Source organism: Panicum virgatum, chromosome 5N (genome assembly GCF_016808335.1).
Source record: "Panicum virgatum strain AP13 chromosome 5N, P.virgatum_v5, whole genome shotgun sequence".
NCBI lineage: Eukaryota > Viridiplantae > Streptophyta > Magnoliopsida > Poales > Poaceae > Panicum > Panicum virgatum.
Genome location: NC_053149.1, coordinates 16,416,049 through 16,430,043, shown reverse-complemented (window position 1 = coordinate 16,430,043; position 13,995 = coordinate 16,416,049). Strand labels below are relative to the sequence as shown.

General features: G+C 49.7%; 1 protein-coding gene and 1 pseudogene across 1 annotated transcript; both read left to right on the top strand.

Moving 5' to 3' along the window:
* Positions 1–985: 985 nt before the first annotated feature.
* Positions 986–2,146, top strand: LOC120674308 (chitinase 10-like). The gene has a single exon (XM_039955480.1). The coding sequence runs from the start codon at positions 1,035–1,037 to the stop codon at positions 1,893–1,895; it is 861 nt and encodes a 286-aa protein (XP_039811414.1). The 5' UTR covers positions 986–1,034; the 3' UTR covers positions 1,896–2,146.
* Positions 2,147–10,210: 8,064 nt separating this feature from the next.
* The window catches only part of LOC120674609, a 61,438-nt pseudogene continuing 57,653 nt past the window's right edge, over positions 10,211–13,995 (top strand).

Sequence of the window (13,995 nt, the reverse complement as noted above, 5' to 3'; positions counted from 1 at the left end):
GCACCAACTGGAGTGGCACACTCATCACCTTTTAGTAATTTCTTTGAAAAAGAAAAACTCACCTTTTAGCTGACCTGGTCAAATCTCCTACACACATGTAAGCCAAGCACCATCTCCATTTCTTAATGGAACGCCCATTTTTGCTGGATACAGTGCTGGCCTGCACTACCAACTCCACTTTGCTTGCCATCTCGACTCTAATCCCTACTCAGGGGCTGGCCCACTTGGTATGCATGGGTATTATTTGAATACCCATCATTTTTGCTGATCTATAATATTTGAAGGTATAATCAAATGTATATATATATGCTAATAATAGGTATAAAACAACTATTTTGCTTTGCGTTTTGAATTTTTGAATACCCAACATTTAAATCCTAGGCCCGCCATTGTACATACTAGTGTGCAAGATCTTCTATACTGGCCCGGCATGAGATTCATCAGTCAAGAATGGGAGACGAACCAGAAAGAAAAAACAATTCATCATGCATCCTTCAAGATAGTACATTTCACCTTCTTTTTTTTTTGAACCAGAACAATTCCTGTGTTTATAGAAAGCCATAAAACGTTTGAAAAGAACATTTCAACTAGCTCAGACTTAAGTACTCTTTCGCTGCTATATCTTTTGTTTGCTTTGCTCTGTTTGGTCTCTTTCTCTGCTTAATTCCTTCTGTTGATCGATTTTCCGGTGAAAAGAGACCGGCTCGATCAGCTCCCACGACGGATAATGATAGCTGATTCAGACAAGATCAAGTCAACCAGTGATGGCGCGGCCCATCGGTGATCGGTCCAAGCTCTGACCTCAAGCTACCTACTACTAGTACTAGGCTACTAGCCCGGCCGGCGGGCCCACCACCCATCGGCCGGCCGGCCGGCCGGCCTCGTCTCTTCCATGCGTCCCGACGCCCCGTGCCACTTGCCGGCGACACACCTCTATATATAGCGCGCATCCGTGCGGGCCATGTCGCTCCAACACACACTCACTCCGTGATCCAATACAATACAACACCACTTGATTGCAATCATCATCGGCAATGGCGTGTTCTTGCGCCACGCACTACGGCGCCCTAGTGGTCGCCGTGGCCGCTTTCGTCGTTGTTGCTTCCGGCGGCAGCGCCGGCGTGGCGGCGGCGAGGTACGGGTACGGCCCCGGGCGGTGCAGCCCGGTGGCGGCGCTGGTGAGCGAGCAGCTGTACAACTCCCTGTTCCTGCACAAGGACGACCCGGCCTGCCCCGCCAAGGGCTTCTACACCTACGCCTCCTTCGTCAGCGCCGCCCGGACGTTCCCCGAGTTCGCCGCCACCGGCGACCTCCTCACCCGCAAGCGCGAGCTCGCCGCCTTCTTCGCGCAGATCTCCCACGAGACCACCGGCGGCTGGGCCACGGCGCCGGACGGCGAGTTCTCGTGGGGCCTGTGCTTCAAGGAGGAGATCAGCCCGGGGAGCAACTACTGCGACGCCACGGACGAGCAGTGGCCGTGCTACCCGAGCAGGTCCTACCACGGCCGGGGCCCCATCCAGCTGTCGTGGAACTTCAACTACGGGCCGGCGGGGCGCGCGCTGGGCTTCGACGGCCTGCGCAACCCGGAGGTGGTGGCCAACTGCTCCGAGACGGCGTTCCGGACGGCGCTGTGGTTCTGGATGACGCCGCGCCGCCCCAAGCCGTCGTGCCACGAGGTCATGGTCGGGGAGTACCGCGCCTCGGCCGCCGACACCGCCGCCAACCGGACGCCGGGCTTCGGGCTCGTCACCAACATCGTCAACGGCGGGCTCGAGTGCAACCGCACCGACGACGGCAGGGTGAACAACCGGATCGGGTTCTACCGGAGATACTGCCAGATCTTCAACGTCGATGCCGGGCCAAACCTCGACTGCGCGCACCAGCTGCCGTACTAGCCTGGCGCGGTGAATTAGCAATAGCATGGATCGATCGTGATGCCGATACAACGCCCTTGATCTCGTTTTATTTAGTTGTTTCATTCTGTCAGTAGAATTGATCAAGTAGCTAGATAGCGTTTTAGATGAAGAAGCAACGTGATCATGTTCTCTCGTTCTGCTTTTAAGAAGATGAAAACTTACACCACCTGGAAATTAAACATGTTAAAAGTCACGGGCAAAGATTGCAAAACTGACAGATGTCAAGCCAGTCATATCACAAGATATAACTCACATTCATATCACACAAATCTACTACTATTTGTATATAACAAAAAAAAAGGAAAGAAAAAGAGAATTGTTTCCGTCGTTCATCACGAAGGCTGAAAGCCCATGAGAAATCGCTATCAAGCGGTCTGTGAATCGGGCTGATTTTTGGATGGTCGCGCTGGTGGTGAAGGTAGAAAGCCCATGAACATTGAGACCATTCGCTCGCTGCTCCATCGAGGCAACTCGCTTCTCCGTTTCCTTGCCGCTTCCTCAGCGCGACGGCCTAAATTATATTTTTTGAATATTTTTATTTTTCTTGTATCATTTGCTCCAAGAATATTTTTTGTTAGAATATTTTCTACTCTTATTAAATATACTTTTATTTTTCTTATTTGTAACATTTTATTTTATTCGGTAACGATTTCTATTTCTAAGAGTCGAACAACCTTCATAATGAAATTGTTCTAGCGTCACTATTAAATTGTTTCAACTAAAAAATTATCCAAATATATTAAAATGTAGTCTAATTTTGGAAATCTTATAGCATACAATAGATGCAACTAGAATTCAATCTAAATCAGCAATTTATGGCATAAATTTTTTTCTCTACAGATGCTAGACCTGATCACGGGCCACCCGACCCAACCCGCCCGGAGAAAACCCGATCCGACCAAGTGCGGGTCGAGTACGGGCCGAAATATTTACCGAAACTCAAAAAAATCCGATCCAACTCGTAAATTAAACACAAAATTGTGGGCCAACCCGACCCAAGCCGAACCCGACCCAATCTGACCATGTCATGGGCTGGCCATGGGCCAATATTTTTTCACCCAAAATCCGAAGTGACTCGACCCGACCTGACAGATGATCAGATCTAACATATGCTAATCCTTTCTTTTCTTAGTACCTGGGCCGTCTGAGATTTTCCCGGGATAACCTTCTGCGACACCATAGCAGCCCATTGCGCATGTTACAATAGAAGCGCATGTTGCAATGTTTGGGCTTGCGTGGGCCACACACCCTCGTCACTGATATGGACCTCGTTTTGTCGTCCAGCCCAATTCAAAACTAGGACCTATCTGTAGGGAAAAAAAATTGAGGTGGACATTCGGATCCATCCCAGCGCTGCCACGGTGACTCTTGCGTAGTCCCGCAGATCGACTTTTCGGCTCGTTTTCCGGCGTGCGCATGCGGGAGCCGAGCTGGCCGCGCGGACGCAGAGGCCGTCGGATCGGATGTGGATAGGTGACAAGGATCGGCGTGGGGGCGCATGGAGGTGCCCTGCCTGCAGCTTGTTCGGTTGGACCGAAGTAGCTTGAGGGGCTGTTCGGTTGGTCCAATTTTGGTTTGTCTCGGTTTGTCTCGGTTTATCTTCTCTCACATAATACTATTCATTCTAGTAGCTGAATACTATTTACTGGATCAGCCGAACAGCCCCTGAGTTGGTGGCTGATTTCTCACAGTAGCTACAGTAGTTTTGTGTGACAACGGTAGCTGGCTCTGTAACGGTCATCCGCCGAGCCAAAACCGCTCATCCGAACAGGGCGAGGGTCCATCTTATGTTTTTCCATCTGTAGACCGCTTGCGCCTTCCGGGGGCAAGAGTTGGCGTAGTGCCCCGGATGGCCACAGTGATAGCACACGCGAGGAGTCGCTGGAGCCTGCTGTCCGGCAGGAGGAGCTGCCTGCCGTGGAGCCTGAGGTGCTGGCAGAGCTGGTGGAGCAGCACGAGCCAGAGGTGCCAGTAACCTCAGGCCCTGACCTGCCTGCTGCTGCTGTCGAGGCAGGTATTGCGGCGGCCTCTGCTGGTACTGCTGGGGAGGCCGGTACTACTGCTGCTGGTACTGCTGAGGCGGCTGGAGGCGAGGACGAGTGTTGCTGCCGGAAGCAACGGGGACAATCTTCCTCTTCTTGTCCTCCATCTCCAAGTGCTTGCGCTCCGTGTTGAGCGCGCTGTCAACCAGATGGTTGAAGTCGTCGAAGCGGAGGTTGAGCAGCGCGTACTGGAGGTAGTCCTCAAGACCCTCCATGAAGTGCTCCTGCTTCTTGCGGTCATCCGCAACATCGGCAGGGGCGTAGCGAGCAAGCTGCAGAAAACGATCATGATACTCTGTGACCGTCATAGTCCTCTGAAAGTGAAAAAGACAGATATATATATATATCGAAGGATTAATTCATGATTCAGAAAGATAGAACAAGGGGGTATTAGCTCAAAAGGAAACACTGAATGATTATTTCTGAGATTATCTGCTTCAGTGCAAGGAACTCCTTCTGCTTCGTCTTCATAACGGCCGCGGGGACGTTGTGACTGCGGAACCGCTCCCGGAACTGGAGCCAAGTGAGAGCCTCGCAGTCCTGAACTGGGTGGGACTCCCACCAGTCCAAAGCTGCACCTCGCATCTGTCCTGCTGCGTACAAGACTCGCTCCCGATCATCGCACTGGGCGATGTCCAGCTGGCGCTCCACTGCACGGAGCCAGTCGTCAGCCTGAAGAGGGTCGGACGTGTGAGAAAACATCGGCGGGTGACCCCTCAGGAACTCAACACGCCTTTCGTGAGGCTGCGGCGGTGGAGGAGGCGGAGGCTGAGTGTGAGCCTGCTGAAGTGCCTGAACAGTGTTGTTCAGGGTAGCCATCATCTGCATCTGGAGCTGGAAGTACTGCTCCGGGGTCAGAGGCGGAGGCATCGGGATCTGGTTGTTCTGCCCCTGGTTGTTCTGCCCCTGCTGGTCAGAACCACGCCTGGTGTTCGCCATCTGATTTTGGACAAAAGATTTCATGAGTAAGGATATTGTAGAAATAAATTTCAGATGGATATGATAACTCTTTGCGGAAAAAGACTCAGCCATGATAAAGTAGACAGGATAGAGTAGACGGATTTTACCCCCAACGATCTAACCCATTTTATTAATTAGTTAACTTTAACATAAGAGTGATTTTCTCTAAACAAATTTAAACTACTAAGCTATACAATCATTCAAAAATCCAAATCAAGCATGTAACATAATAACAGGCAGACAATTTTCACAACTTAGCCGAGTTTAACATCCGACCCGACTAACACAACGCGTCACAGAACGTGCTATCGTATTATTATAAAAGGGTCACCTAGCTGATACTCATGGTGGTCAGATGACTGATTTAGGCCAAAATCTACGAAAAATATTGTTTTAGAGAGAGAAATCAAGGCAAGATGGGTAAAAGTCATAGAATTCAAGAGGTATAATAGCAAAATAGTTTCAGCAGACAAGGATTGGAGAGAACAAGTCCTAAAACTCGACTAGTTCTATCTAGGCTTTCGTCCTACAGTCGATACGGCTCTGATACCACTCTGTAACACCCGGTTTATAAAAGGACATAAACCGAGCAATCATATACGTGACAGGATCAAGTCACACGTATATACAACAGAATGAACAGTATATCACAGCACATATCATGTAAAAGATATAATAAAGCGAATACGAATGCTATTTATTACATTAATGACAAAAATGTCTGATACAGAGTATGCGGAAGCGTAATACATAAACGATAAAAAATCTCAGAAGCTGAGCAGGGCGCCACAGGGATGTCGACTAGGAGACGAACACCTAGAAGTCCTCGTAGTGCTGGTAGCGCTGAGCGAACTCCCTCGCGTCGGCAGCAACTGAGCAGCAGTAGAGTATCCAAGAGGGAAAAGTAGAGAAGAGGCAAGAGTGAGTACACAACTTGTACTCAACAAGTATAACACAAACTATGAGGCTCTAGGTTGGCTGACTGACTGCATTAGCTTTTACGTCTTGGCAAAATTTTATTAAAGCTATTTACTACGAGTTGATGAATTACCATAAACCCAGTTATATAGTAATTAATCAAAATTAAACCTGTTACTACTGAGAACCAAACCAAAACCACCAAGGTAACCCCGAGAGGCACCCCCCTCGTCGGAAGGAGATAACCCCACTAATCAAAAGGAGGATCTGGGCCGCTCATGACCGTGAGCACGGCTAGTATACCAGTTTTACACTCTGCAGAGGTTGCACATCTTTACCCACAAGTCGTGAGCTACGCTAGTTGTTCATCACACTTCCTTAGGTGAGATGACTAGCAAACTCAATACGAGGCCTTTACAAAGAATCTCGTTGGTAAGGAATAACCGCGAGGGTTGGATCGACGACCATGTAGCAGGTCTAGTGGGCGTCAAGAATACCACAGATGAGGCCACTCAGTACGAGGGACATAGAAGCTTACCACCCTTGCCCCGCAGGTAAGTTACTCCAAACCAAAAAGACCTAATTATTACGCCAAGACCGTCCCATTCCAGTCTTGTGGTAGCGCTGTTGTCCCAGGTTGTCGCTCTATGAACCGGTCCTTATGGCGAGTGGCCAACCAGGCAGTAAGCACCGTGCTGGCCCCCTAAACCATGTTTCTAACAAAACCAATTTTAATGAGAAGTGAGCCACTCAAGCCACACAGAGGGCCACTCTCAGAGTTAAGTTGCATATACCATTAATCAAATTAATTAAAAAGAACCATTATGTGTTATAGCGCGGCACCTAGCACAACTAACCAAAATGCAACCCAAAGGATATATATAAAGGATATAAAGTGGCTAGGAATGTCCTTATAGGCATACAGTATTAAAATGCAGTATGAAAGTGTATTTAAAAGTGATAGGTTGTTCATGTTATACTTGCCTTCCTCGTACTGCTCCTGCTGCTGCTCAAACTGGTCGGAAGATGGCTGCTCCGGGTACTGGTACCGGGGCTCCTCCGGTAGCTCAACGTCTACTCACGAACACATGGCCAAAACAAGGCACAACAATAAGCATACAAGCAAACATTAACAAAAGCTAAGAAACAGTACATCAATACATAAAAACAGCACACTAAACTAGTCTGAAACTATTCTACGCATTACAACGATCGCGTGGATATAAAGAACGCCTAAAACGGAGCTAGAACGCGAAAACTAGAGCAAAAACAAGGTCCAGGGGCTTATTTGTAAGAAAACTGAAGTTCCAGGGGGTTTTGGGCAAAAAACCGAGGGCCTAGACATAATTAAACAGAAACTCTGGTGTCTAACTCGCAAAAAGTCAAGGGCTGGACGGCGGGTTCGAATTCTAGAAAACTCAAGGGCTAAAACGCTAAAAACAGGACTAAATTGCAATTTCTTTTGACTAGAGGTGGACTGCGGGTTGAATAGGAAGAAACCGGGGGTCTCTTTAGAAAAAGATCCAGGCCGAACCGTTACGCACGATCCTCGGCCGCTGGATCTCGATCCGGTGGTCCAGATCCATTCGAATCGGATTCTAATCGTGGGCGTTCAAGCGGGATCTGACGGCTCAGGAGGATTTGGGCGCGGGGCGGCGGCGGGACGTCGCCGGAGTGCAGTGTCCATGGCGGAGGATCGCCGGCGAAGGGGTTTCTGGGGCTACAGAGCTCCGTTTGGGCCGGGGTTTGGCCGTGGAGGGTCCGCGTTGAACGCTTAATCCACCTGTGGCCTAATCTGGGCTTGGGGAGGCCTAGAGCTGTGGTTGCGACGGCGGCGGCGGCTCTGCGCGGCGGTGTTCACCGGCGGGTGCGCGTTTACGTGATTCCGGGAGTAACTCAGGGCGTAAACTGGACATGGAGCGTGTGCAAGGCAAGGTACCGCTACTGGGAACTCTGCACGGGGCTGAGGCGCAGAGGAACGGGCGCGCCGCGGTGGCGGAGACCCTGCGCACGGCGGCGCTACGCCGAACGGGCGTACTAGCCCCCCTGGAACATGCTATGTCTACGATGGCTAGCCTAAAAGGAAGGACATGCTGAGGTGGTGCTCACCGAGGGTTGTATTGGATGGATGTGTGGCGCAAGATCGTCGGCGGTGAGGTCGAGCGGCGGGTCTCGGCGGCTCGGTGTAGATCCAGCGAGGAATTCCCGTGCGTGGCGCGGGGTAGAGGGAAGGAGACGCGGCCGGTGATGGTTATGACCCTACGGTGGTGCTTCTTCAGCAGCTCTCGGTAGCAGAGGCGCTGCGGAGCGGCCGGACCACGGCGGCGCAGAGGCAGCTCCGAGCTTGGAGCTCCAAGGCGGCGGCGTTAGGGTTAGAGGTGGCGTCTGCTGGGTGGGTTAGGGTTAGGAGGGTGCGGCGCGGCGTGATTTAAAGGGCCGGGGTGATCCTAGGCATGCGTGCCCAGTAGGGAAGGCTGGCGAGCATCTCGGCGGGGATCGCGGCGTGCGGTTGCGAGGCCGGGAGAGGCGGGGACGACGGGCTGACGCGTGGGGCCGTGCTGGCAGCGGGAAGGGAGGGACGCGGGCGCTGGCGTGCGGGACAGGCTGGCAGGTGGGCCTGAGGCGCGGTGAGAGAGAGGGCAACGCGGGCTACGGGCGCGAAGCAGGCCTGGGTGGAGCGGGCCACGGCTGAGCGACGCGCTGGGTTGGGCCACTGGGTCGTGGGATGCTACTGGGCCAAGAAAAGGGAAAAGCCGGGCTGGGTTTTGGAGAGGGTTTTGGGCTGGGCTCTCTTCTATTTCTTTCTCTTTTTTCTATTCTATTCCTATTTCAAACCAAACTTAAACCATTTGAATTCAAATTTGACTTTGAATTCAAACCACACTCAATCAATTAAAAGTATGCACCAGCATGAATTGCACAAACATGTTGACCCTAAAATAATTTTTAATTACTTATGCAATGAAATTAGATTAAATGCAATACTAACACAAAAAATCCTTAGAAAATTTAAATAAATCCAATTAAATTTATTAATAAATGCTGGAAAATAATTTAGGGTGTTACAGTATCTTACAAGCAATCGATAACATACAGAATAGTAGTACTAGGCGTCATAGGGCTGCACTATGGCCGGACCTAAAGAGTAGGTGGTGCATGAGACATATGGGGGCAAACCTTCATAGCCAATTCAAGAACAAAACCCTTATGAAGCTGTTCAAGCGGTTATGCAGCCAAAATTAGGAAAGGAAATTCAACTTCCTGTGGAAAAAGTTGGATGAGCTGACAAAGAAGCAAACAACTAAGCTATCGAAGAGACATGTGAATACCGAGGAGGACGACCAGGTCTCACTTGAAGACGTGGGCTTGGACGGTCTGAATGTCAGGAGTAAAAGGGAAGGGCAATTATGACATTCTCGGAGTGGATTGAGCATGAGCCCAAGGAGAAATGGGCTTTACTATTTGATGAAGGAGGTGCTAGGTAGGGTATAATGACTACGAACCTAGCCGAGGTGTACAATTGGGTGCTGCGTGGTGTAAGATCACTGCCACTTGTTGGGATCGTCGAGTGCTTCTTGTATCTCACTTGCGAGTACTTTAGAGACTGGTACGCTATGGTAGAGAAGGATATGGCTGATAATCGTAAAGTTTACGGATACAAGATTACAGAGTACATGGAGGCTGCTTTTAAAAAGGCCCATTTACACTGGGTCACTCCAGTTGGCTCTATGAAACGTCGGTACGAGGTGATGTGTTGGGACAAAGCCCGCATGGGGGGCCGACGTGAGAAGCATGTGCACGAGTGTGTTCTCCATATCGATGCTTGTATTTGCTCATGTCATAAGCCAAAGCTGCTACACCTGCCGTGCACACATGTCATTGCTACATGTTTTGAAGCTAGGGGACTACAACCTCGTATGTAAGTCTCAAATTACTTTTTGAAGGAAACCATTTGGATGACTTGGAGGCACGAGATATATGGGTTCTGTATCCTGAGAGACTTCATAAATGATCCTGGACACAATGCAAGTTACATTCCGGACCCAGATCCAGAAATGTTTCAAGGGGTGGGGCAACGCAAGAACAAATGCATTCGGAATAACATGGATCGATCAGAGGCTGGTCGAGACGTGTGCCTCTGCTCGAAGTGCCATGAGACGGGTCATACGTACAAGGATTGCACGGCATTGACTTATGGTGGCCGCACAGATGGAGCAGGCCCATCAAGAGCTGGTCCAAATCTGCCAATGCAGCCAACGGGTCGTCGTGGCCGTCGTCTGAACAACGATGGCCTTGTGTGATGGACGACGATTGTCATGTGTTCTATTCACTATCGAATCATGTCCTATGTTAAATTATGTAATGTTATCGACGATGGGTTCGTTGTGGTGCCTCAGGAGGGTACGTTATATCATTTTGGTTACTTATTGTTAACTGCCTTCGAAATTCTACGATTTAGTGCTTATAATTTTTTACATTATGCAGCCTTCTTAGGTCGGCGTGCAGATGAGGAAGTCGTACCCTGACTTCGTGGGACAGTTCGACGCTCTTGTGGACGCAAACGTGAGGTGGATTTCGTTCACTGCAGTCGACATTTACGCCCGGGCACCGAGCGGTCTTTCTTCTTTGTGCCTGTGAGACCAGGAGTACTGGATGACGAGAAAGCCGATCCTTTACGACATCCATGTCGAGGAGTACCACGTGAACTGGGTCATGAGGCAGTTCGGTCTCTACCAGCAGACCCCGGTGCCGATTGTGCACTCAGTTGAGGCCCACGTGCATAGGTATGAAATACATAGTTATATTAGCAATTAATTTTATTTTTACATGGTGCCATTAAACATTGATCCACTCTATTTTTGTATTGTCGGTGGACACGTCAGGGCCAGCCACCAGGGTCACTGTGGGCCGACAAGGTCCGTCCTTACGTCGAGTCCTGGGCCGCGGCCCTCGACAATGTCGTTTTTGAGGATCAGCCGCACAACGACTAGGCATTCGCAGACTACCTACGGTGGTACCTACTGAGGACGCGCACACGTGTCGTGCACGTTCCACTAGAGGCTCCGATCGAGCCGGCAGCAGTGTCTGAGACATACCTCCTACTGCGAGACATGAACTTCGGTATAGCGGTACGTTTGTCTAATTGATTTTGCATTGTATAAAACTGATCGCATATGATGTTAATACTTTCTCGGTTAAGTACGACGTCATACGAGCGATTGAGTCGGAGGCCTCATCGAGCATGGGCCACTACCACGACATGACGCCCACGCAACACCAGAGCACGCTGAAGAGGATCGTCGACCTGTGCGGGCAGTTTCGGCGAGCCGTGACTTGTTGTACTGATGACACCTTACTTCCACCTCGCGCTCTAGAGGGCCGGTCCCTCGTCACGACGGTCAGCACCCGCGGCACAGTCGGGTGCACTGCCACGGCCACTGGTCATGATGGTGACACTGTCGGCGTCTGCTGCTCCGCCTATGTACGTGCCTCGACCAGCACATTTTTTCTCGGTAAGTAAATCATACTCTAACCTCCTCTCACTCCGATAGTACGGCAACATCTACAAGTTCATTAATAAAATTATAGCTCTTATTTGTATAGGGCTCGGCTCATCGTCGTTTACTCTGATAGATCCGTCTGGCACCGGATCTTCCTCCCGTTGACGTCCCATACATGATTTAGGTACGCATAAGATCACTTGTTAATATGCGATAACAACTACATACTTAATTGAACAATGATGGATGGTGCCTTGTGAATCAGAGTACCGGTAGCTCGGAGAGACAGACGACGATAAGGAGGTTGAGGATGTGGACCACCTCGCACAAACGGAGTGGGTGAGCACGTTCTTCTCTATTGCACCATTGCCAGAGGAGGTCGGCCCTTCACAGCTGGGGGGCGCCCCACCCGCGACGCAGGACTCCACTCTGGGGAGCAGACACCTATTCCTGAGCAGGCTCGTCGGTCCACTTGCGAGGCCATTCCACCAGTGCCACTGACGTACTCGCAGCACCACACTAGGGTGGCCTAGGCTGCAGAGCGACGTGGCAGGAGGAGAGGGGGCAAGTGCGGACGCATCTAGTGTACATGTTCTACCTTGTGAATTACTTTATTCCGTCAGACTATGTTATGTAGGTCTGTGCAGACTATGATATACATGCTACTCTCATGTCCCGTGACTTGTTTGTATTGTGATGATGGGATGTGTCAGTGACGTGCCATTATGATGAGTAGACCGGTGCAGTACTTTCGGCGATGGGATGTGTCAGTGACGTGCCAGTAGCACGACTAGAGCAGTGCAGTGGTCTGGGCGATGGGATGTGTCGGTGTAGTGCCATTATCACGAGTAGGATGATGCAGTGGAAGTACTACTATTTGTCCCGTGCGGAAGTACTACTAGCACTATGACCGGTACCCGTTGATCCGAGGCCGCAGTGTCATGACCGCCTATATATATCCACAATGGCAGATGCATTGGTACTCGCTTCGGTAGCAGCGTCTCGCTTAAGTAGTTATTTCTGGGGGGTCGTCTAGTGACATGACAGCTCACTGCACTCTTTTCGGTACGTCCGTGCACATAGCCCATGGACCTTCCAAGTTGGTCCATAAATATGGCCACCAAGCAGACCATGGAACCATACAACTGCACACTGCAAGCACCAAACAGCTCAAAAACATGTGTTGACACTCCTTAGAGCCCCAATTTACGTACCGCAAGCGCACGGATCGTGTAGCTTTTCCCTTAGAGTATTCCCACAAGGTTTATCAATCCACGGAACAAACGTTCTACTATGCTTAACTAAGCACTAATGACGTTGGTAAAAGATCTATATTGAGTGATTGAGTGTGAAATAGATCTAATCTAACCAATCTAATCTAATCTAGACTAGTGAGCAATGATAGGTGTGTGCACAAGATATGAAGAGCATTTGTCCATAGGGTCTAGGATCACTAGAGATGTAATCGCCGAGCAACAAAGAACGGATCTAATCTACCAAAGGTGTGTTCCAAGATCAAAATCTTTCCCTACATGAGGATAATCGGTAACGAACAATAAGAACATGATAGTTGATGTAATCTAAGTAAACCATGCAAGAGCAAAGCAAACCCAAAGTCAAGTCGCGATCTATTAAGCATCAAAGCATCATCAACAAGAATCATGATAGATCAATCTCATAAAGGATTCGGCAATTACAACTCAAGATCTCCTTACAACCCCATGAACAAATGAGGACTTTACCCCATGAAGCTAGGTGAAGCGTAGTCGATCATGGTGACGAAATCTCCGGCAAGGGATGGATCCCTTGCTATCCTCCAACTTGCAGTGGCGCCGAGGGATGATGAGGCCTCCGGTGTCGCCTTTCTCTTGTGTCTAACTCGAATGGATCTCTGGAAATCATCTCTGGATGCTCTCTCCCTCTTGACGGCGGCTTCGAGGCATATATAGGCGGCTCTGGTCGATGGTTTTGGTAAAACACCGGCTAGGGTTGACGAGTACTTCGCGCTGAAGAAAGTTGAGGCCGATTGGGCCCTGGAATGGGCTAGGCCGACTGGCTTAAGGGATCCAGGCCGGCCGGCCTGGGCTCCTTCTGGCCCCTTTCGGCTCCATCTTTCGTGTGCGGGTACTTCTCCTTATTCTTCATCTTAGCCCAGTTGTGACCCTGCGTCAAAACATCTCCGAAAATGTCCAATTTCCTGTCAAAATGCAACATACTCCAAAATCCAAGACATAATCGAAAACGGTCAAGTTCGGGTGCCAAGTGGCGGGTTAGTACATGAATCTTCCCGAAGAAATTACCAAAATCACTCCTAATTATATAATAAAATGGGTACTTAAGGAGCGCCAACATTCCCCCCATGCTTAGCTTTTGCTCGTCCTCGAGCAAATCAAATCATCAAGTCCTTCCATGGGTTGCTCGAGAGTTCTCAAACTGCAAAACTTACTTATGCAAACAAGTCTAACAATATTTCTTCAAACAAAGGTCAGAGGAGCAGCGAGGGTAATCATATCATGGGCGTTTAAAAACTCATCCAATATTACTCCACGACTCTTACCTTTAGCCGGCAACTTGAATATTGACAACACTTGCTTTTCTTGCCATCCTCGGAGGTTTTTTTCTTTTAGTTTTTAGAAGCAAAATACCCTGCAACAAAGG

Bases quoted from the DNA above. Each gene is read 5' to 3' on its own strand.
- LOC120674308 (XM_039955480.1), top strand. From the start codon at position 1,035: ATGGCGTGTTCTTGCGCCACGCACTACGGCGCCCTAGTGGTCGCCGTG.